The sequence below is a fragment of the Vulpes lagopus genome, chromosome X (genome assembly GCF_018345385.1).
Source record: "Vulpes lagopus strain Blue_001 chromosome X, ASM1834538v1, whole genome shotgun sequence".
NCBI lineage: Eukaryota > Metazoa > Chordata > Mammalia > Carnivora > Canidae > Vulpes > Vulpes lagopus.
This window is the reverse complement of record NC_054848.1, coordinates 19,765,414-19,790,948: the sequence shown is the minus strand read 5'-3', so window position 1 is coordinate 19,790,948 and position 25,535 is coordinate 19,765,414. Positions and strand designations below refer to the sequence as shown.

The window sequence follows — 25,535 nt, the reverse complement described above, 5'->3', positions numbered from 1 at the left end:
TCAATTTTCCCTGCCCAACTCCCATTATCCCACAAAGTAATCATGGATCTGTTCAAAGGCCAAGCTGTTGGACAATTTTGTCTAGGTCACAAGCAGATAAACAGCAAATATGAGTCACAAGGCTAATCTGAAGCTCCAACTGCTTCTAAGGCTTTTGAGATACAGACTTTTTATCCAATCTTATTTTTGGTGGGGAGAGGGGAAGACAACAATAAATGTGCCTTGAGTGCTTTATTCTTGCTACAAATCGACATACAGGCTAAACATTAAACCGAAAACTCTTAATTCACTGATTTTAGTGTTTTTTTTTTTTTTTAAAGATTTTATTTACTTATTTGAAAGAGAGAGAACACAGTGGGGAAGAGCAGAGGGAGAGGGAGAAGCAGGCTCCCTGCTGAGCAGGAAGCCCAACATGAACCTGGGATCATGACCTGAGCTGATGAAGGCAGAAGCTTAACCGACAGAACCGCTCAGGCGCCCCAATTTTAGAGTTGATTTCTAAATAAGTTTTGGAATGCCCACAGTAAAGACAATAACTTCAGATGGATTAACAGGAAACTTTTTGAATTTTATCAAAACAAGCTCAAAGCTTCTTCAATGTCTTCTCTAAGACTTTTCTCACATTTCAGTAACATTCCCATGAGGATATATATTTTTAAAATTCTATAATTTTATTCTGTGGTTTACCAAATGGTTAAGAAACAAAACTGATAGAGTACATGTATAAAAATAATGGTAAGATGCATAAACCTTCAACAATCTACCCACAGAACAAAATAAACAAATATTTTACCATGTCTCCTGTGCTAATAGCCCTGAGAATCAATAAACCATTAGATTGTATTAACCCTCAGAGTTTATGCATTAAACATAGAAGTTTGGATTTATTTATTCATTCATTCCCGGAACCACTTTTGAGTGGGAAGCAGAGGGCAGAGGGAGAGACTCTTAAGCCCTGACATGATGCTTGATCTCACAACCCTGAGATCATAACCTGAGCAGAAATCTAGTAGGATGCTTAACTGACTGAGCCACCCAGGCCCACCCTTCTCCGCCCCACACCCCCTTACACCAAACCATTTTTTATTAGATGTCTACTATGACCAAACATTGTGCTAAACTAGGAACTAACATCAGACCAACTGGTCAGGATATCTCACCTAGGAGGCCAGGGGCATCATGTGGACAGCGGTAGGCAGCAACCCTGTGGACAGATCTTCAGCATGTCCAAACGTGCTCCTCATCTGGTAATGGTTTTGTCATCTGCCCAGCTCCACAAGCCATAAATCAGGAAGAGAGCTTTGAACTCTCCTTCTTCCTCAGGTCTAAATTTAATCCAAATCCTACTTCCTAAATATGTCATGAAGCCGTTTCTGCCAAACTCTACTGATAAACCTTTTTTCAAACTGTCATCATCTGTTTCTTACCTGAACTACTAAATCTCTCATAGTGTACTTTTTGTTTGATTTTACTCTTACCTTGTCTGCTCTCAACATTGCCATGAGGATGATCTTTCCAAACTACCAATCTGTGTTATTTTTTTTTTAAGATTTTATTTATTTATTCATAAGAAACACAGAGAAAGAGGCAGAGACACAACACAGGCAGAGGGAGAAGCAGGCTCCACGCAGGGAGCCCGATGTGGGACTTGATCCCGGGACCCCAGGATCATACCCCGAGCCAAAGGCAGACGCTCAACCGCTAAGCCACCCAGGCGTCCCTAACTGTGTTATTATTAATCGGCTTACAACCCTTTAACAGCTCCCCTACTTTACAAGGTAAAATAGGCTTCTTAGTGCATTCAAGGGCCTTTAAGATTTGGGCCCTGCCTATTTTGTCCTATTTCTCACCATTTCCTCCATTTTCTTCACCAAAGATGTTATTTGCAATCTGAACACTCCAAGATCTTTCACATCTCCTTGCCTTTAAACAGGCCCTTTTCCCTCCTCTCTGCCATTCCTCCTGCCTTAGCTGTCCACTCATCCTTCAAACTGAGTTCACCTCAAATTGTTTTTTTTAAAGATGTGACCATGAGATTGTTTCACTTTTTAAAAAATCCTGGTCTTTCAGAGATATATATACTGAAATACCTATATATGAAGTATGTGTGGAATTTGCTTCAAAACAATATGAGAGGGAAGGAAATGGAGCAGAGATAAAATATAGAGATGAAATATAGAAATGAAATATAGGAGTAGAGATGAAATATTCAGTTTCCATTGAACTCTGGTTTGTAATGCTTTCACGGCATGTAGCTTACTCAAGTATACCAAAAATTCCCCCACCATTTCCTCCCTTAGTGCTTCCAAAATACTTTGTATTTCCAGTTATCTATCTTTTGCTTCCAAAATACTTTGTATTTCCAGTTATCTATCTTTTCATAATCAACTATAATGATCTGCTTGTCTTCCCTCCAGGACTGTGGACTCTAAAAAGCCAGAGACTTTCACTGTTTACCTTTAACAGCTACCAAGGTTCCTAACTTATCGTGGTGGCCAATAAATGTTTTTGAATGAATGAAGACACAAGGAAAGTAAATACAGGCAAAAGTAAAAATAATAGTTTATGTGTGATTTCTTCTTCTCATTTAACCATAAATTTGGGGAAAAAAACCTATTCCTTAGGTAGCAAAACAATGGAATAGGGTTTGGAAGCTGTCTGGGTGGCTTCTGCTATGAATTAACTATGAAAATGTTTAAGCCCTTAAATTATTTCCTAATACTGCTGAAATTGGGTATTCAGTAACATTGTAAATGTTTTTTAAAGTTTAAAATATTATTGTAAATTTTAATAATCACTGAATTCTATTTGCTTTCTTCATTCACCACTAAGCACTATTTAAGCCAAACTCTACTACTTTGTAGTATGAGTTTTATACACCTACGTATATAAATACACACACACACACACACACACACACACACGAAGAAAGACAATATGAGAGAGGAAGATAAACACTTTGGAATAAAACACACTTGATTTCATATCCTCAACCTAATGCTAGCTGGATGTGTAACTTTGGTCATGTTATTACTTAAACTGGTCGTGTTACCTAGTATGTAAAGAACAGTGATAACACCAACATTATAAGGTTGCATAAAGAAAATAATATATACAAAGTTCTGGCCCACAGATACTATTTATTGAAGGTTTACTATTACCTATTTTTATTGTTACCAACTTGCTACAAATCTCCAATAAGGGGATCCCTGGGTGGCGCAGCGGTTTGGCGCCTGCCTTTGGCCCAGGGCGCGATCCTGGAGACCCGGGATCGAATCCCATGTCAGGATCCCGGTGCATGGAGCCTGCTTCTCCCTCTGCCTGTGTCTCTGCCTCTCTCTCTCTCTCTCTCTCTGACTATAATAAATAAATAAATAAATAAATAAATAAATAAATAAATAAATAAATAAATAAAAGAAAATAGTTAAAAAAAAAAAGAAAAAAAAAAAACAAATCTCCAATAAAATAATCTTTCCTGGGATAACAAAGTTAAAAAAAAAAAGTTTTTTGACGTTGTCCATATTGATTTAACAATCAAACTACAAATGTAGTCATAAACATTTTCCCCCTGAAAAATAAGCTTTACTAACAACAAAGTTCACCAAACTTAATTCCATCTTCTGATGGAAATGCAAACTGACTCATTAGAAAATAGGTCTGATGAGTGTGAAAGCATTTTGCATGCATTAGCACCTGAGCTCTTCCTTGAAATACTAATTCAAATGGACTTAAATTCTCTAAATGCCACCCGACCAAAAGAGCTTAAATAATCTTAGCTAAGAACCAATCTAATGATTTATTAACATTTAGCTTTTATACAAGCAGTTGCATATTATAGAAAATAGTATTTTGAAATCAACTTTATCTTAGTGAAAATATCCTTAGCCTTAGAATATAAAAACAACTAAATGGATAGAACATAGCTATATTATTACTCCACACTCACTGTCATAAAATACTTTTATTAAAGTTATGGTTCGCACAAAGTAAAATTTCCAATTTTATTTATTTATTTATTTTTAAATTTCCAATTTTATAATCAATGTGTTAAAATCTGTCATACTTTTATTTAACCAAACTAGTTTAAAGAGTTCTAAGTTTAAATTCTTTGCTATAATTTTTCTTAATTCATGTATTTTAAAACTGCTTAACATAACTGACAGCACACATTTTATTCAAATGTATATTAGAAATGAAGCATCATATAGGTTTACATTAGAAAAGAGACTCTATGGCTAAGTGTTCAGTTTTTGACAGAAAGGATCCCATGTTCCAGAGGCATATTAGTTGTTTCCTTTGATGTTACTATAAAAGATAGACAAACATACCCAAGTATCCTTTTTTCCATAAGAACATTTTATGTTGCCATCACTTATTGTGTTATACCTTTTAAAACTGAATTATGCATTTTCGCCTAGGCTTAAAAATTTAGACTTTAATATTTAGGGTTGTAAATTTTGCAAATTCACTAAGTACTCTGATAGCACAGAACTAGTGTAAGGATAATCAATGAAACGGAGTTAAGAGTCCAAAAAAAATAAACTTCTCACATTTATAGTCAATTATTTTCAACAAGAGTGCCAAGAACATCCAATGGGTATAGTTTTTTTTCAACAAATGGTGCTGGGACAACTGAATATCCACATGCCAAAGAATGAAGTTCGCTCCTTATCTACCTCACACCCTATATAAAAATAAACTCAAAATGGATCAAAGGCCTAAATATAAGAACCAAAGCTTTATATAAAACTTTAAAAGGAAACACAGGTGTAAATCTTTGTAACCTTGCATGAAGCAACAGTTTCTTCAATAGGACACCAAAGCCACAGCAACAACAAAATATATAAACTGGACTCCAAGATTTAAAACTTTTGAGCATCAAAGGACACTCAGAGAAGTGGAGACTAACTGACAGAATGGGAGAAAATATCTGTAAATCATGTATCTGCTAAGGGATTTATATCAAGAATATATAAAGAATTCTTTCAACTCAATAATAAAAAGCTAAGTAACTCAATTTAAAAATGGGCAAGGCATCCGAAGAAACATTTCTCCAAAGATCATGTACAAATGGTCAGTAAGCACACGAAAAACCACTTCACATCATTAACCATCAGGGAAATGTAAATCAAAACCACAACAGGATATTGCTTCACATCCACTAGGATAGCTATGATTAAGAAAAAAAAAAAAAAAAAAAAAGACAGTATTAACAAGTACTACAAAGGGTATGGAGACACTGGAACTCTCATACACTGTTGGTGGCAATGTAAAATGGTGCAGGCCCTCTGGAAAACAGTCTGGCATTCCTTAAAACATTAAACATAGGAGTTACCATATGACCCAGCAATGCCACATATAAAACATATGTCCACAAAAACTTGAACACAGCCATTAATATCATAGATATATAATAGCTAAAAAGTAGAAACAACTTACAAATGGACTAAAATATATGCCCTGAACACCCAGAAAATGGAATATTCTTCAGGAATAAAAAGGAATGAAGCAATGAAACATGTTGAAAACATTCTCTAAGTGAAAAAAGCCAGTCAAAAAGATTATGTATTATAGGATTCCACTGATAGGAAATATCCCTAATAGGCAAAGCTATCTAGGCAGAAAGTAGATTAGGGGTTGCTTAGATCTGCAAGGGACAGGGATGGTTGATGGGGGTGATAGCTAAAGGGTATGAAGTTTCTCCTTGAGGTAACTAAAATTTTCTAAAACTTGATGGTTGCACAAGTTAGTCAATACACTAAAAACCTCTGGACTGCACACTTTAAATGAACAAACGGTATGACAAATGTCACATGCTGTTATGTTATGTTAAAGCTGTTACCAAAAAGACTAACACTTAAATTGAATCTAGGATTAGAGAGGAATACCTAGCTCCTGCTCATCTTCTAACTGTTCTAATTAAAAGACATGGAGATGTCAATAAGATCTAAAGAGTAACTTCTTGTTGACCATGTTAATATCAGAGGCACCCGGAGAGTATTTTGCTTCCTGCAGCTGTTGTAAGACAGTGCCTGACTCATCATCATCAGAGCTTCTCCAACTTTCCCTATTGTACAAACTGATGTTTGACAAAACAGCATCTTGACTCTACAGCTGCAAAGTGAAACTCCAGGAGGCTGAAGACCACTGCAAAGAAATTAGGGATGTCTGGCAGCTGTCTTGGATTAAAGGAGAACTAAAAAACAACTTAGTTAACAAATGGATGACTCAAACATTCCGCTTCTCAGAGACTTAGAAAACTCAAGTGCCATAAAGCAGTACCACCATATCTAGCCTAATCAGAACCAAGTGAGAACCAATAGGTTTCGGTAGGGAATAAATGTATTATTAATACATTCGATGTGGCACAACATCAAAGACTTGTAGCTATAGCCTTCATATATCCAACAAATATTTACTTCACACTTAATAGGCATAGGGTTTGATGGAGAAGATACATCAATGGCTAAGATGTAGTGGATAGTTCCTATTCTCAAGAAACCAACCATCAAATTTAGAAGCAATCTTAACATCTAGACTGCAAAGATGAGATAAAGAGGTCATCCTGGCCTCAAAGGCAGCTCTACTGTGACAAAGAACATTTGTGTCTATATACATTATCAGGACACTATAAAGAATGAAGATTGCTACTTCATCATTTTATTTTATTTTATTTTATTTTATTTTATTTTTCCATCATCATTTTAAACAAAACCTTCAGAGGGAAGAAATCTGCCAAGACACTAAGACTTTATAAAAGCTGTTTATTAGGCTCTTAGTTCCAATGACTTACTGAAATTTTTGACAAGTATTTCGATGTGTGTTCACGTTCTTTGATGAGGTGATGAATAAATATCACAGGAATTCAGAGATACTACTACCATCTCTCATTATGCTATGTTAAAGTTAAGTGCTAATAATGGCATCTTTGCATTCTCAATCATGGAGAAAATCAGGCCATAGTTCCTCTATACACTTATCACAAAGTCTTTGTCAATTCTAAACTTCTGAAATCAATTCAGGTTTTAAGTTGAAATGTAGCACTGGGAGGCAGAAACAAGAGAAATGGTAATTAATTCTAAAGTATTCAACTGGTGTGATTCCAAACCAGAAGTAAATTAAATTTTTTAACATGACCATACTTTGAAGGGAAAAGGGATGATGGTGTGGAAGGTAGGAAAATGAATGAAGCAGTACCTGCAAAAGGACAAAAGATACTACCAAAACTCACCATCCCTAAACCCAATTTAAAAGCAATCAGGGGCACCTAGGTACACAGTCGGTTAAACATTCTACTCTTGGTTTCGGCTCAGGTCTTGATCTCAAGATCGTGAGATTGAGCCCCGTGTTGTGCTCTGTGCTTGCCATGAAGTTGGCTTTGGGATTCTCTCTTCCTCTCCCTCTGGCCCTCCCATTATGCTCTCTCTCTCAAAAATAAATAAAGCTTTAAAATTTTTTTTTAAAAAAGCAATCAAACCATTTCATCATAGTAAAATAGGGAGATTAGGTAACACGTCCGTGTTCTTTGTATTCTTTGAGCTTGGATGTGACATTCTATTTTAAAAGGAAAGGAATGATGCACCTGGGTGGCTCAGTCAGCTTAAGCATCTGCCTTTGGCTCGGGTCCTGATCCCAGGGTCCTGGGCCCTGAGGCCAGCTTCCTGCTCAGCAGGGAGTCTGCTTCTCCCTCGACCCCTACCCCTGTTCTTGTGTTCTCTCTCTCTCAAATAATAAAATCTTAATTTAAAAAAAAATCTAGTATATTATGTCAACCGTTACTAAATCAACTTATAGTGTTTTTTTAATGACATTCTTGGAGGGCTAGACTTCCTAAGAGAGTAATAAAGGCAAGAGACAGTATGCAGCTAAAGGTCAAACCAAAGCTATGTATGCATTTTACTCCTCAGCAAACAAGTTTAAGTGAAAAGAGAAGTCAAGGAGAACCAACAGTGCTTTCTCCTAAATATTTCTCCAGATCCTCTTGTTCTCATAAAGCATGATGAACACAACTTCTTGCTTTCTCCAGCCTTGCCTCTAGGTTGCCTGGTTTTGCAAGAGAAAATCTGGCAGTCTTATTTTAAAATGGTATTTTCATACTGAATGGTGCATCTTACATATAAACTTCAGACTCCGAATCTCAACCAGCCCCTCAATGCAGCTAAATAATCTATCCTGTAAGTTCTTAAGCTTCCTGCCCTGGTTCCTCCCTTTAAGAATAAGGCTTTTCACCTTTTCACCTGTATTCTTCAGCTTTCCACCCAACCTCTGCAGTTCCTTCTATATTGGCAGGTGAATTTGCTGCACAAAGAAAATCACTCTCAACATTTAAAAAAAATTTAAGATTTTATTTTTAAGTAATCTCTATACCCAATGTGGGGCTCGAATTCACAACCCCACGATCAAGAGTCGCATGTTCTATCAACTGACTACACACCAGGCACCCTGCTCCCATCATTCTAAAGCTCCTTTTACTGCCTGTCTTGGACAGGGTACTCACTCTTCCTCTCTAGGCCTCATTGGACAGTCCCCCTCTGCTGCCCTGGACCTCATTCTCTGCCCCCTTCTCTGGAACTGCTCCATCTGGTAACCTTTCCCTTGTCTTTAGTCTCCATCCAACGGTTTGTGCCTGCACCAATAAGACTATAAATATGCTCAACACACTTTCACTATCCAACCAAACATCAAAAGCTGTACTCTTGCCTCTTTTATCCCTTCACTGACCAAAATGGCCACTTATAAAAACTGCTTCACCTACTTCACTTGCACGAAACTTCTCAATCCATTATGGTTCATCTCTTCTATTTCTTCTCCATTGGCCCATGCTTTTTTTTTTTTTCTTTCTTTTTTTTTTTTTGGCCCATGCTTTATTCAAACTATTTTAATTAAGATACCAATGATCTCCTAATTGCTCAATTAAACAGTTCCACTCTCTCTACTCAGTGATGACACTTCCAGGAATTCTTTTCATCTTTAGCAGTGTTAAAAACACTTCTTTAAAGATCTTTCTCAGGGGCGCCTGGGTGGCTCAGTGGTTGAGCATTTGCCTTTGGCTCAGGGCACGATCCCGGGGTCCTGGGATGGAGTCCTGCATCTGGCTCCCTGCAGGGAGCTTGCTTTTCCCTCTGCCTATGTCTCTGCCTCTCTGTGTCTCTCATGAATAAATAAAATCTTTTAAAAAATAAAGATCTTTCTCCTCCTTCTCTTCCTCAAACCCCCTGATTTTCATGGGCTCTTCTACTCCATATACTTATTAAATACCCAAAGGATGCATACTTGACACTCTTATTCTACAAGCACTCTCTGAGGAACCACCACCCACTTCCACATAGGATACTATCTATATTCTGTTGTCCCAAATTTCTTCCTCGAGCCACAACTCTTTCAAAAGCACTGAATTTGTATTATCAACTGCCGAGAAAAAATATCCATCAACTGTCCCCAGCAAGCAACTCAAACTTCTAACAGGTTCTAAATCATATTCTTTCCACCAAATCTCCTCCACTTCTTAGGTAATAGCATGACCAGGCACCCAATCCTCCAGGTAGAAAGATTAGGGTTGGTCCTCCATGAATTCTTTCTCCCTCAGATCCCCACTCCTATTCTGTTATGAAATCTCATCCATTTTACTTCCTAAAAACTCTCTTGAATCTAGTTCCCCGTTTCTGTCCCCATTCCCATGAAAGTAGGATCTTCTTTATCTCATAAATGAACCATTTCAACTACTCTCTACTACTAGTCTCTCCATCTCTTCTTATTCTGTATTACTACCGAAATTACCTTGCTAAAATAAATTCAAACTTCAAATGGCTACCCTATTTTTCCCTGTCAGATTGGCAAAAACCAAAAAGGAAAGTTAATATCCTGTGTTGGGGGACTCCTGGGTGGCACAGCGGTTGAGCGTCTTGGCTCAGGGATTGATCCCGGGGTTTAGAGATCGAGTCCTGCATCGGGCTCCCTGCATGAAGACTGCTTCTCCCTCTGCCTGTGTCTCTGCCTCTCTAAGTCTCTTATGAATAAATAAATAAAATCTTAAAAAAAAAAAAAAAAACAACCCTGTGTTGGTCAGTTGTGGACGGAAATGGATCTTCTCATAAACTTGGTGGGGGAGTTATCATTAGGCAAAATATTGAGGCAATATCACCGGAGTTATAAATGTGTATACCCTTTGATCCAGCAATTCTATTTCAAGAAATTTGTTCTAATCAATTAACCAGAAAGTACACAAAGATATAGAAGTACATCCTAAAGTTCCCATCATTCCCAGCAAAGGCCAGGACTTTTTTTTAACATACTAATACAATTTGCCTGGAATGCTCCCTCCCAACTCATGCCCCTCTTCACCTGGTAAAACTAGTACTCATTCTTCAGTACAAAGGTCAGCAACTCCATCTTGTCTCCACAGCAACTTGATCACACCTCGGTATTTCAGTGCAACCTATCTTTATCTCCTGCAGTGAACTGTAAGCTCTCTACAGACAATGGGTTTTCTGTATTCTGTATCTTTTTATCACTTATCCATATCTGCACTACTTAGAACAATGTCTAACAAAGAGTAGGGAGCCCAAACACATGCGTTGAATGAAGGCGTTTTCTTCCTCTTCACATAAAGAATTCTTGGATTTCCAAAATCTGGAACTTTTAAAAGGTATTTCCTAAAATGCTGGTGGACTCCAATATATGCTATGTGAAATTCCTGTTTTATAATAGATATTCAAGCAAACCAAATAGTCTTGTGGTTTTAGGTAAGCAAATAGTCTGAGTCTTTGTTTGAAGTTTAGTTCTTAAAGGCACAAGAATCCCCATACTGGGTCAGCACTGTGGTCTATCCAATTGAGGATTTTATCTCTGAAAGTGGCATCAAGAAATATGTTGTAAGAAGACACAGCTATCCTTCCAGACGTTAAGTTAAAAATGTACAAGTGTGTTCCAAAACATCTTACTTTTCTTCCATACCCTACTATGAGTCCATCATACTTGAAATCATGTTTTGGAATCAATCATTCAATGTTTCAACACTATGCCAGAGCTCTTTTCCATGCTATCTGATATATAAATGGCATTTTACATGTAAGTAGAGTACACAGGTAGTAAATAAGTTAGCACTGTACATCCATTTACGAGAACATAAGTAGTTTGGTTATACATTTTTTTCTAGGTTGAACTCCTTTTTAAGAGGATTCCTAATTCTAATAGAGGCTCGTAACAGCCTAATCACATCCTTTATGATTTCAGAAAGTTCAGTTCTACTCTTTTACATCTTTGTCTTTCTAGACTGAAGAAATCTCATCTTTCTATTGTGTCCTTATAGAGAAACGACTCTTTACTCTGCACCATTTCACTTCTCTTAATTTTGAGTAATCTTACAGGCTCCAAACTGAAACAACAATGCAGGTAGGTATATGAAATTTAGTTTAATTTTATAGAAGTCAAGAAAATTTCACCCCTGATGTAAGTTAGGAAATACAGCCTTCAAAAATACCTTTGACAATCACTGTACCCCAAGACTTACATGAAATCATAAGGTAGTCCTCACAGTTGTTTTTGTCATCATCTTGCTGCTCCACAGGGATCCCACTGGCATCTATGACTGCTTCAGAGGCACAGTCTGCTACCAATACTTCTTCTGAAATGACGTCTGTTGTCAGAGGATCAGTAATAATTTCTGCTGCTACTACACTATCATGAACCACATGTTCAACATGTCCAACATCAGATACATGTATAGAATCACTTGTTAATACATGTTCTGGCGTACACATTGAGGCTGAAGTAATGTCAGAAGCTAAAACATCATCTGGGACTGTGCAGTGTGCTAAAGAAACTTCTTCGGTTACATCTGAGCCAAGCACTTGCTCGGGAATGATGACATTTTCAGAAACATCTGCTTCTTCTAAGATATCTGAGCAGTGAACATCCTCAATAACAACATCCTCAATAACATCTTGGATTACAACTGAGTCTGGGTCATCAGGAACAAAGTTATGTACAGTTATATCTGAATCCACAACATCTGAAACAAAAACAGTTTCTTGAACTTCCACAACAATTTGATCACCATCCATGTGTGTAGCATCAGCTCCTTAAAAGAAAAAAAAATTAAAATCACAAATTTCGGTTAGATGTGCATGACTACCTCGAATAATATAAATGTTATTTAATTCCTACCAGTAAAACAGACTAGCTCCTCAGTTTTCTTAAACATTAAGACAGATTAAAGAAGAGGGAATCTATTTTTGAATCATATCAGAAACAAAAATTTTTACTACAAGAACTTTTATTGTCATTCCAAATCAAGTGATAGGTATGGAAATACAGAAAAACAAAGCAACTGAGCCAGTCTCTCTCTCTCTCTCTCTCTCTCTCTCTCTCTCTCACACACACACACACACACACACACACACACACACAATCATGAAAGTAAAATTTCAGGCTCACTAAAGTTAAACCTGTATGCATAGGGATGATCAAAAAAATAAGTAACTCAAGTTCAGGTGACAAATATGCCATTTTTCTTCATTATATGTGTTTTCATTTGTTTCCTTCTTGCTCCATCTCTTTCTCAACTCATACTTTTTCTTCTTTCCAGCTCTCACATTTATCTCTTTTACTTCCCTTCCATTTTTACCCCTTTTTTCCCCTTTGTTCTAGAACAGTATCTCACCAATATCCTCCATTTATGACTATGGAAATTTAGAAATTATCCTCTGAATGTAGGATATAAAACGATCAAGGCATAAATGAAAAGAGGGCCACAGTTACAGAGAAAAGACAACCGGCTAAGGAGTCTCTGTGGATAGATGAGATGCCTAAAGTGCAGCTGTTCCGGGGCGGTAGAGGCCAAGGTTAGCTGGAATGGGGCCTGCCCTGACTTCACCAGGGTATTCCATCTCCATCCAGCCTCCTCCTGTCCCCCCATATCCCAATTCCCCAGGCAGCTCTTCAGAATATAAGAAACCTTACTTTAGTGCACTCTGCAGTTAAGGAATAAAGGTAGAGGGTTGAATCAATTGAAGCCCCATTGAGATTAAATGACTTCACCAAGATCACACAATTTGCACAGATTATGGTGCTCTGTAAATATTAATCTGAATGAATGTCACAAATAGGAATCAAAACCAAATACCCTTGCCAAAAATAGAAGATAAAAGAAAACAAATCCAGTATCTTGGATCTTGATCTAGAAAAAAGAAAGTTTTATAGAAGTCTTAACCGAAAACGCTATTCGGTTGATTAGTGCTTCTGGACATAACTCAAATCAGGCTGAGTCCAAGCAGCTGCCTAACTCAATGACTGTGTCACTGGCCAGGTCCTCAGAGACATATGGCTTTGTTTAACAAACACAAATGACCAGCAAGGGCCAAAATATCATTTAAAGTACAGGAATTCTTATAGCCAGTTAATATCCATTTTAATTACATCTAGAAATATTAAAGAATATGTTCGCTTTAATTTCTAGGGAACTTCCACAAAATGCTTTATACTCCTTTGTTTTCCATATTCTCAATATTAACATCAGCAACAGATCATTATAATCTCCATTTTGTAGACATAAAGATGAAAGCATTTGGTGGCAAGAAGACTAGTTACAAAATCTAAGAGAGTACCATTCAGACACTTATTCGTTTTGTGACCTTGGGCAAGTCATTTAACCTCTGAGTTTCGGTTTCCTATCAGTAAAATGAGGACAGTAGTATCTGCCATGCGTACCTCACAGGACTGTTGTGATGATCAAATGGGAATGTATGGGAAGTGTTCTGAAAAACTGTAATGAGAGGTTTCATTATTATTAGGACATAAGAAAATGGAGGCCCTGACAGATTAAGTGACTTGCTCAAAGATAAACAAACACCATAAGTGTTAACAATCAGGGCTAAAATCCAGTAAACCTTCAATCCACCACTTAGTCCATAACCCAGGCTCACTTGTGGAAAGATTAAGCTAGTAAATAGTGTGCGTTCTTCTCCAAAGAGCTTAGTCTTTCAATCACGTTAATTATACTCCATGTTGTAATGAAGAGAGAATTATACCTTTCTTTGCATTTATCACTATCAAACCGAAGTTACCAAATGTAAACTAAAAGACTATTCCAAGTTGTTAAGAAAAATACATATACCCCGCTGGATTTAGAGATTGAAGAAAAAGTTAAAATTTTAAATCATCAATATTTTATTTCCTGATAAAGCTAATCATTATTTCTTTAATATACTGCAAGATCATTTCAAGTCCAATGGAAAATAGTCAAAGTTTTATTTGTAAGGGTAGCTAGCTAATGTGACAAAAAAACATTTTACATTATTAAGCCTAGCATAATCACTTTATAATGTTAGACAACTGGAATCATAAATAATCTGAAATTACGAATACATTTTTTTCTATTTTTAGAACTTCATGAATTTAATAGTCTTGGTAGTTTGGAGAGTGAGGTCAGACTCCATCTTCCTGAAGCAGAGGGCTCCTTTTATCACCTTGTGAGAGACAGGGTTTTAAAAGTAGGATGGGGTCAGAATGTGGAGGGCCTGAGTTTATACTTTTTACCTGTTGGGTAATGGAAATCAGAGACATGACACGATCCACATGAGAGTTTACAATCAGTATTCTAACTGGCGGGCTGGACAAAAGAGACTAAGGGTAAGGAAAAGAATTTAAAAGTAACCACAGACTAAAAATGAGATGACAGAGCCTGTCTATGGGAGAGGCAGTAGAATGAAGAGTTATAAGCAAGAACATTTTCAAAGGGAGAAGTAACAGGACTTAGTGCTATAAGTGGGTAAGATGAGAAGAACTGGAGAACACTGGTGTTTTGATACTGCTACTGTTAAGGAGAAAAATGTGAATGTTGGCTGTGAGGGTAACACATTTTTGAGGATGGGAATAATAATATGCCCCTTTAACAAATGTAGGCTTGACAGGATAAAAGATACCTAAGTGTGAGTATCAACATGAGAGTCTAGCAATTCGTCCACTTGATAGCCAACTCCAAGTTTGGTAGTTGGGAAGCAGAACGACCCAAGTTATACCTGTTGCATCAAAAAATGAGTTTGGCTCTTGTGGTTGTAATTCAAGTCCATCTTCATCCATGGCCTTTAATTCTCATCAGTCACAGCTCCTAAATCAAAAAAACACATAAACCAAACATTACTTTCATATCATGTACTAAAAATCTCATCATATTTACATTTCTGAAACACTCAAAATTATGTGACAGATGAACACCTATCAAAAATTTATCTAAAATGAAAGAGAACTTAACTGATGTCCAGTGATATATGGGCATCTGTATGACAAGGCAAGGCGGATAAATATGTCAGCTGTGCCTAGCTTTTTAATTAAGATACTGCTTTCACACACTAGGTATACACATATTGATGAATTTTTTAAAGATTTATTTATTTCAGAGAGAGAGAATGCAGATCAAGAGTGGGCAGAGAGAGAATCTCAAGCAGACTCCCCACTGAGCATGGAGCCCAAGGTCAATCTTACAACCTGAGATCATGACCTGAGCTGAAATCAGGAGTTGGACACTCCCATCAATTGTGTCACTTAGGTGCCCCACACCTTGAATTTTGACACAGGTATAAACCCATATAATCACTACACTACCCAGATCAGGATCTAGAACATTTCCAGCACCCTAGCACTCTTGTCTCCTTTCAGTCTGTGTAACACATATTCCCAGAAGGGTAGCCAGTTTTATTAAAGTTCAATTTAAACACACTCTATAGCTTACTAGGGGGAAATTTCTGCATGATTTTCCTATCACTTCTCTAAATTTAGATAGTCTGCTATCTTTCAACCAATACATTGAACAACTGTAAAAATTCAAAATGCATAACTGTAGTAAACACCCTTTGGGAATTCTGCCTAACTTATATTGACTTCCCTTAACTGACCCTCTAATCTAGAGAAGTCAGTTCCCTCCGTGTATGTATGCTCTCCTGGCCACAGCTGACTGGCAGTAGGTATAAAGTAAAAATAAGTTCATCTGTGAGCATAACAAAATCAAAGTCCTATCCCTGAGAATCAGAAACCAGGAGCAAGGATCACTCTTCTCCCCACCACTACCGCCCTTGGTTTTAACACAGGAGATGAGGATGGCCATTTTCCAACTTCAGGTTAGACTAGGGAGATAAAGTTTACAAATAAAAAATAAAAAAGAATCCAGTGAATGTCCAGAGAAACAAAGTAGAGGGAACAGGGAGGGGAAGGTTTACTAATAGCTTTTTAGCTCCTGGCTCCAGACCTTTCTGAAGTCCAGCTCCAGAACCTTGTTGCCCTGGATTTTTTTCAAGACATCCCAATGACCTTAAAGCTCCCTTTTCTACCTAAGCCCAAACTTACGAAAACAAAAAAAAAAACCTTGGAGGCTAGGTTGCTCAGTGGGTTAGGCGGCTGACTCTTGGTTTCTGCTCAGGTCATGATCTTGGGGTCCTGGCATCGAGCCCCACATTGAACTCCTCTGCACTCAGCAGACAGTCTGCTTAAGGATTCTCTCTCTCTCTCCCCCTTTGTTCCTCCCCTTGCTTGCACGCATGAGCTCTCTCTAAAATAAATAAATCTTTAAAAAACAAACCAACAAAAAACTTAACCAACTAAATAATACACTAATACTAATCAGGGATTGTGGTTTACTTTTGTTCTAAATACTGCATAAGCCATTTCCCTCATTGGTTTCCTTATCTCTCTCACTTTCTAATCCAGCCTAAATGGTACAATTAGATGCATCTCTCTTTAACTTTTATCATTTTTCATTGATGATGTAAGTGCTGAATGCTTACTAAAATTTCAAATAATAGAAAGCGTCACTTTTTTTTTTAAGTGTATTATTTTAGTAATCTCTACCAACATGGAGCTCAAACTCAGTCCCAAGCTCCACTGACTGAGCCAGCCAGGTGCCCCAAGAGTCATTTTTCTAAAGCATCAGCTAGATGATGTCATTCTTCTGTTAAAAAATATCTAATGGCTCCCTGCTGCTTCCAAATAAAGTTCACACTCCTGCCATCTTCTAAATTCCGGTCCCAAACTATCTTTCCATCATTCTCTCCCCTAACTTCCCTTCAAGAATCTTCCCCAACCACCACATGTACACACTTCAGCCAAACAAAAACATCCCATGTCCCCTGATAAGACCCCAGCTTTACACTGAGCTCAGGATTTCTTCTACCTGGAACACCTTTCCTTTATCATTTCTGCTTGGACCTTTTCCTCAAGTCCCCTTCCCTACAAAAAAAGAAAAAGCTGCAAATAGTTTCTCCTTCCTCTGAATTTCTACAGCACTTTTATCCTTTTTCTGATTTTACTTGTTTGCAATATTTATTTATATAGGTCTTATTTTTAGATACTAAACTTACATACAAATACTTCTTAGATACCCATGAAAAACTTGAACATTAATGTAATAAATAGATTTTCAACATGTCATCTCTGAGACATATTCTTTTCATTTTTAAGGAAGGACATGTTTCATGTTATTTATTCAAACTGCTTCAAATTAAAAGAAACAACAAAAAGATTTTCAGCTATGGAAAATGGAAAGCATACATGCTCTAAGTTGTCAACTGTTCTCTCCCTATTAAAATCACCTCTGGCCAGGGGTACCTGGGTGGTTCAGTCAGTTAAGTGTCTGTCTTCGGCTCAGGTCATGATCCCAGGGTCCTGAGACTGGGGCTCCTTGATCTTCTCTCTCTGCCTGCAGTTCCCTCTGCCTGTGCTCTCTCTCAATGATTGATAGATAGATAGATAAATAAATTCTTTTTAAAAATAAGTAAAATAAAATCACCTTTGGCCATGATTCTTTCTTGTCTCACCTCTTTAAAAGTGTAATTACAAAATGATAATAGTAAATGAAGCTTCTAAGCATAATGCCACAGCACTATTTGAAATCAAGCCAATTAAGAGGGCAATAAATAGGATTAGTTAATGTATCAAGGCTCTCTCTCTCCAATTTCCCTACATAACCCCAATCCCATCAGCTCTAAGAATTCTCAACCTGCACACTAAACTCCTTTGCTAGGTATTCTTCCTCCTTGGCTTTTCTACTAGAGTTTGACAATCAATCCCCTGGATCCTAAAACTCTCTCCTTCCCTCATTTCTCTTTTCACCTTCCCAACTGTGGGTTACTCTGTCTTCCCACTCCTTACTGCAGCCCAGGTTACTCTGTCTTCCCACTCCTTACTGCAGCCCTCTTCTCTTCTGCTTTTTATTCCATAGTTTCAACTACCATTTACACAAAGATGAGTCCCCAAATCCACATACTCAGGGGTAGCACCTAACGCTTCCATCAGACTGCCTGTGGAATATTTTCATCAGAAAAGAACCCTGCTTTCTCCTGACATGACCACTATGGCCTTTTTCCTTCTTCCCTGCTTAAATTCACTCAGGTTGTCAGACCTTCTTCATTTCTTCTCCACAACCTCTCAGGAATCTGTCCCTCTCTTCATATTTCCACTGTCACCACTCACTCTCAGCTTCCTCTTTCCTGATCTCCCCCCTGCCGCCCAGGGGATGAAAACAGCCTCTCCACTGGCTCTTCTGCTCCTTGCTGCCATTCCCGCAACAAATGACAAGGAAGCCTGTTACTAGTGAGGGCTGAGGCCAAGCACTGAGGAGGCATTCCTGCAATCTGCCACACACTGATCCCTTGAAGCACCACTTTGATCATGGCCCAACTCCCTTGCTCAGAAAGCTTGTAGTTCCCCAATATGCAAGGTGCTCTAAAATATTAACCCCAGCTACCACAACAGACTTATTTGCTGTTATTCCCACCATTTTACATCCTATCCATTTATTTTCTAACAGATATTCTGGCCCAAATGGAGAGTATCCACTCATATTATTTTGACTTGGGTGAGCAGTAGTTATTAAACAGTTTTGACTGATTATTTTTAATTCTATCCTGTCCCCATAAAAACTTAAATCAGGAAAAAACATACATTGTACTTGCAAGCAGAGATGACCATCCTTCAACTTTGTAACCCTTGTGGGGTTAGAAGTAATTCTGACAAGCAGAATGAAACCAATGTTCTTAAAACAAAAGCTACTTAGAAGAGTTCTCTGGATTGCCATTAAGTAAGAGTGGGGAATGCACACTAATAACTAACTGCAATTGCCCCTGTCTTTGCTGCAAGAACCAAGCACAGAGATCAGCTGAATGTGGAGACAAATAAGCAGAATGGTTCAGAGAACTGAGACTCTAATAGTGTGGATGAACACATCCTAACGTTTTGTCCGATTACCAAATGTCCTCAAAAATACTTCTGGGACCCGACTCTCACCTCAAGGTCAGTAAAACAGTTCCTTCCCAGTTGCAGAAGTCATGATCTTAAACACGGTGTAGAAGAATTCACAAGAAGAACATGCAGTTTTAAGGGAAATAATGGTTTGAGAGAAACTCAAAAAATTCACAAAAATTTTCTTCCATTCTTTGAAATGCAGCAATAAAAATACCACACGAAATTAATAGGTATAGCAAGGGCATTTATCTATCTAAAATTAGGGCTAACGAATATATTTCCGTTTTGGATCTCTTGATACCTAGACATTTTGATGATCTTTCTTTTGAGCAAGTTAACAGGGTGCTTACACATTCACTTTGCTTTTTGCAGCTATTACGTATGCAAGAATTACTTCAAGAATTACTTTCTGATTTTGGTTTCCCAAAAACTCACTGCCTTTTGATTTTATGACTCAAGTCTAGTTCTTCTCCCTAAGTCAAACTCACAGAACTAAATTGTACTATTCACAGTAAATCGAATTGCTCAAGCTTCAGGAAAGGCAGATGTGTCTCTAACAGAATTCTTCTTTTTTTCTTAGGTAAATTCTACCCTCAACGTGGGGCTTGAACTCACAACCCTGAGATCAAGAGTTGCATGCTCTACTGAGTCAGCCAAATGCCCCAAGAATCTTTCCTTCTTTTTAAGACTTAATTTATTTGAAAAAGAGCGCACACACACAAGCAGGGCAGAGGGGCAGTGAGAGAGCGAGAAGTAGATGCCCCAATGAGCAGGGAGCCCGAAGCAGGACTGGATCCCAGGAGCCTGGGATCATGAGCTGAGCTGAAGGTAGATGTTTAACCAACTGAGCCACCCAGGTGCCCCAGAATTTTTCTTAGAGCAAAAGTGGAACAGGTGAAAATTTACATTTAAAGTGTAATTAACATCTTCCCTCCTAAGCTATATTTCTTTCCAATTTTTCCCCCATGTTCAATGTTGGCCATTATTTCTTCAGATACCCGATTTTCAAGTATGGAATTATGCTTCACTTCTCTTACCAATTCAGCCCTTAAATTAGTCTCTAAAGCTACCCACTCTAGAATTTATCAAGTCCTTTTTATTTTCACTGTTATTTCTAAAAAGCTATGGTTGTCTTACATCCAGAACCCAATGGGGCCTTTCCAATTAAAAAACTTGAGCCCCTCTAGGGGGCACTGAGCTGGCTAAGTCCTAAGAGCATGCAACTCTTGATCTCAGGGTCATGAGTTCGAGCCCTATGTTGGGCATAAAGCTACAAATAAATAAATGAATAAAAGACCCAAGCCCTTCTTGACCTCAAGAAATTTTCTTCTATTGTTTCTATACTTCCATTTTCTCTGTTCATTCATATTAGAATTTCTATTAAATGATATAAAGACTCCTAAATCTAGCCTTCATGTTGCTTTTTCTTTCATATTTTCTTTCTCCTCCATTTTCAAAACCCCTAAACATTTTTTTCTAAACTAGCTAATTTGATCTTCACTCCAGCTCCTGAATTTTTATCTAAAAGGTCATATTTTAATATCAAAATAAACTTAGTTTCTTTTTCACAGCCATCTTTTCTCCTTTTTTTTTTTTTTTTGGATACAGGATCTTCCCAACTATCTCTAAAGATATGAAGTTAACTCTGTATTCTAAATTAAACTGCCTCCTCTGTTGTCTCAATCAGTTGGATTTGGTGCCTCTTTCGGGCTGTTGATTTTCCTCACAAGCATGATTCTTCTAGATTGTCAATTCATATCTGTAGATGAAGGTCTAGACCAGAGTTACATTCTGATAGCTGGGCTGTCACCTCAGTTCAAGTGAGAATCCCTGTTTGCCTAGCAAAGAACCTAAATTATGACCACATTTAGAGGTCTAGAGTCTAGAAGAATGAAGTCAGGGAGAGAAAAGAACCATGTAACCAGCTAGGTTTTCTTTTAATGGTGGATAAGCATTCCATTCTCCAGGTACTGGAGGTCCAATAACCCTCAGGTTAGCTACAAGCCACCTAAAGCACTGCCCCTTTCTCCACACAGTATACCCACTTTGGAATTTCCTACGGACAAATATGTAAATCAGAGAGCTGAATTTCTAGCATTATCTCAGGAGGAAAGTCACACTAGAAGATATCTATACTGACAAACAAATGACTTAGCTTTTCATACCTTAAATTGCTTGGCTATGCCCATGGCTTGCTCTCTCTCCTGGGACACCCCTGCTTTTGACATTAGGGATAATGCAAAATGAAATTTTGGATGGTCCTTCCAACTTTCTAAATAAGGCCACAGGTTCACTAAGCTTTCTAGGGTTCTGCCATTAAATAATTTCCAAGTACTTTATTCAACCAAAAATTCATCATATTCTGGTTTACAAGTGACATACCTCTCAGGGTTTTTTTTCTCTGGATTTATTTTTCTATTTCTTCCTCAATCTTGAAAAGAAAAAAAAAATGTAAATGTGTGTGTTCTCTAGTCTATCTTCAATTTGAAGTCATTATGAATTTGCATGTGTCAAAACATGGAAATATATAAAAACAAAACCTAGAAGACAGAAATAAAAGAAAATCAGTAGTAGTGACCAGTTATAATTCTTATCAACATTTAACAGATCAAATACTCAAAAACTAAGGAAAGAGGGGCATCTGGGTGGCTCAGTCAAACATCTGACTCCCGGTTTTGGCTCAGGTCATAATCTCAGGATCATGACATCTAGCCCCACCTCAGGCTCCACACTTAGCTTGGAGTCTGCTTGGGATTCTCTCTCTCCCTCTCCCTGCCTCTCACCCTGCTCTCATGCACACACTCTCTCTCTTAATAAATAACATCTTAAAAAGAAAGAAAGAAAGAAAGAAACCTAGGAAAGAGATACATATAATTAGCAATATTAATCTAATAGCTCTATTTCAAATTCCATTCCTATTGAATATTTTGTTCTCAAACAGGCTTGCCTTCTGTAACAATAAGAAGAGAAAATGCTTGCTGTTGTAAATGTCAGAGCCCTGTCCTTCCTTGCCCTGTTCTACTTGGAACTTCTGTACACTTGCTCAAAATTTCAATGCCAAGTTTTTGTTACAGATTAGTTTTTTCCATAAAAACCATCCTGAGCCAATCAAGAATTTAACAGTTTTGTTTGAAGTCTAAGAGTTTGAACTTTCAAAACCTGTTAAAATTTGGTCCTAATATGGTAAGTCTTCTCAAAGCCTTATTTTTCCAAAACCTGGAGATTAAACTACATTGTACATGGAATAGTTAAACAAAACTGTGTGTGGGGAGGCATTTTTAAAAGGTAAATTTCGGGATCCCTGGTGGCGCAGCGGTTTGGCGCCTGCCTTTCGCCCGGGGCACGATCCTGGAGACCCAGGATCGAATCCCACGTCGGGCTCCTGGTGCATGGAGCCTGCTTCTCCCTCTGCCTGTGTCTGTGCCTCTCTCTCTCTCTGTAACTATCATAAATAAAAAAAAAAAAATTAAAAAAAAAATAAAATAAAGCTTAGAAAAAAAAAAATAAAAGGTAAATTTCTGTCAAATACAGTACATGATGAAGAAAGATTGGTATTATCAGACACCGTTTCCTCCCCTTTTCCTTTTTCTTGCACTTGCCATCTTTCCCAAAACTGGGCTTTTAATTCATCTCTGAACTGATTATTCCTGTAGTTGTTAATTGACTGTTTACCTATCAAATTCCTTCTTAATGAGTAATGTCTCCTTATATTAGAAAATCTTTCTGCTGGTGTATTATATTTTGTTTTTTTTTTCTTTTAGATTAAAGCATTCTGTCATATTACTTCATTCAAGCTAGTAAGTTACTCTCCTTAGTTTTATAAATCTAGTTTTCTAAATCTGTAATACATGTTACAGCTTTAGAATTTTTAAACTATTTTAAATATTCTTAAACTATGAAACTTCTTAAAATTAGTCTTGTCAGATCACCAACACAATAACTTAACTAATACTGATCCTATTTTTCCCTTCATCTGCATAAACACATGCTTATTATGGTTTTACCTAAATACATTACTTTGGGTCTGCAAGGTTCTGTAAACTCAGTGCTGACACTAACAATATTCTCTGTATGTGTTAAATACTGGCAAGAATATAACACTAGGCTTTTCAAAAACTACAACAAAATTTTTAAATTCACAGTTACAGAATTATGGACTGTTTTTATTTGATTTTTTACTAATACAATTAGTAGTATGTTTTGCACCTATAACTTATTAAATTCTTTAATAATTAAAAAAAAGGCACTTGGGTGGCTCAGTGGTTGAGCGTCTGCCTTCAGCTCAGGCTGTGATCCCAGGGTCCTAGGATCAAGTCCCGCATAAAGTTCCTGGCAGGGAGCCTGCTTCTCCCTCTACCTATGTCTCTGCCTCTCTCTCTCTCTCTCTCTCTCTCTCTCTCTCTCACTGTCGAGGCGAGGGGAGAAAAGGGGAGGGGAGGGGAGGGGAAAGATGTGATGAGGAACACCTGCTTCTTATATGAGTAATAATGGCATGCTCCACTGAGTATCAGCTCCAGGTTAAGTATCAGCAGCATTAATTCCATGATCATTATCTGGAGCAAAGTTAGGGAGCCAGCTAATTTATACCCCACCAAAAGAATCCAAACCTGGCTCTTTTCAGAAGTTTGGGGAGACAGTAAAATACTATTAGATAATAATCTGAAGGGGGGGTGGGGACTGAGAGAAAGCACAAACATACATAATTTGAAATGATAAAGAAAAAAATTAAAAATCTTGTAAGAAAATAGCCTATAATTCTATGCTAGCACATTGAGGGGAAATGTAAGTTACCATTATTAACTCAATAAAGGAAAACCCAATCACCATGAAATTGGGGGAAAAAACTCTTTAAATAAAGGAAAATTTTATCCTTTCAGAAAGCTCTAAGTTTTCCCCAAAGCTATCTGAACTATGCCAGAACAGAAAAGCTTTTTCTCTTACAAAATTTTGGCTTAAAAAAAAAATGTAATCGAACAACAAACTTCATTAATTATGAATCCCAAGTGAAATGTTTGCAAATGTGATCCATCCATCATGTAAACACACACACACACACACACACACCCCTGGACAAACTATGGTCATTCTGGAATTCAAAGATGGAGTCAAATAATGGCCTAAATTAACAGGTCAAAAAAGAAAATCCCAATATTCTCAATAGATGCCAAAAAGTTGAAATTCAACATTAATTTCTGTTGTTCTTATTCTAGTTTTGGTAGTATTCTCTCCAAGTTTGGGCAGGGATATAATTTAATAATGAATTAGAATGTCTCCTTTTTTGTCCCATTTTGATTTCCCATACTCTGAGAATATCTACTTTATATTCAAAACAAACTACTCAGTTAAATTGTAATAGATATTTTTTTAAAGGTTGTAAGTAATCTCTACACCCAACATGGGGCTCAAATTCACAATCCCGAGATCAAGAAGAGTCACATGTTATTGACTGGGCCAGCCAGGCTCCCCAGAAAGATATTTTCTTAAGAGTTAAAAAACACAATAGGAATGGAGGGGGGCCTGTGTGGCTCAGTCAGTTAAGCAACTGACTCTTGATTTTGGCTCATATCATTATCTCAGGGTTGTGAGATTGAGCCCCGCATTGGGCTCCATTGTGGGTGTGGAGCCTGTGTAAGATTCTCTCCCTCTGCACTCCCCACTTGTTCTCACTCTCTCAAAAAAAAAAAAAAAAAAAAAAAAAAGACAAGGACACCACACCCATTAACACTACTATTAAGATTACATGGAAATTTATAGCCAATGCAATTAGGTAAGATAATAAAATACAAGATATAATTATTATTTAAAATAAATTTTACTTATTTATATATGATCTACCTAGAAAATCTAAAAGAATCAACTGAAAAACTACAATCAGTATAACTTTATAAAGTGTGCTAGTGTAAAATAGACTTGAAGACAAAAGCTTTCTTATGTAATACATTTAAATTCCACTGATAAAAATACCTGAAAACTCTAAGTGTGATTAAAAAACACAAATGTATAGATAAATCAATTTTGCTCTTCAAACCCACAACTATATTTTTTGACAAATAGGGACAAAGCAGGAAAGAATATCTAATGGGAAAAAGATAGTCTCTTCAACAAATGGTGTTGGGAAAACTGGGCAGTTATATGTAAAAGAATGAAACCGGACCACTTTCTTACACCATACACAAAAATAAATTCAAAATCGATAAAAGACCTTAATGCGAGACCTGAAACCATAAAAATCCTAGAAGAGAACACAGGCAGTAACTGGTTGACATAGGCTATAGCAACTTCTTTCTAGATGTATCCTCAGAGCA

The 25,535-nt window shown here is 37.3% G+C and overlaps 1 protein-coding gene across 11 annotated transcripts in view; it reads right to left on the bottom strand.

Moving 5' to 3' along the window:
• ZFX (zinc finger protein X-linked) overlaps nt 1–25,535 on the bottom strand; it is a 56,842-nt gene that overhangs the window by 17,710 nt on the left and 13,597 nt on the right. For 7 of the 11 annotated variants that reach the window (XM_041740764.1, XM_041740761.1, XM_041740758.1 and 4 more), the window contains 2 exons: nt 15,018–15,106; nt 11,510–12,079 (listed from right to left, as the gene is read on the bottom strand). In XM_041740764.1, the coding sequence (XP_041596698.1) occupies nt 11,510–12,079; nt 15,018–15,078 (631 nt within the window). In that variant the 5' untranslated portion in view covers nt 15,079–15,106. Of the gene's footprint in view, nt 1–11,509; nt 12,080–13,707; nt 13,763–15,017; nt 15,107–19,272; nt 19,836–21,612; nt 21,984–25,535 lie in introns of those variants that run through there. The other 4 variants (XM_041740768.1, XM_041740767.1, XM_041740760.1 and 1 more) reach the window with 4 other exon arrangements.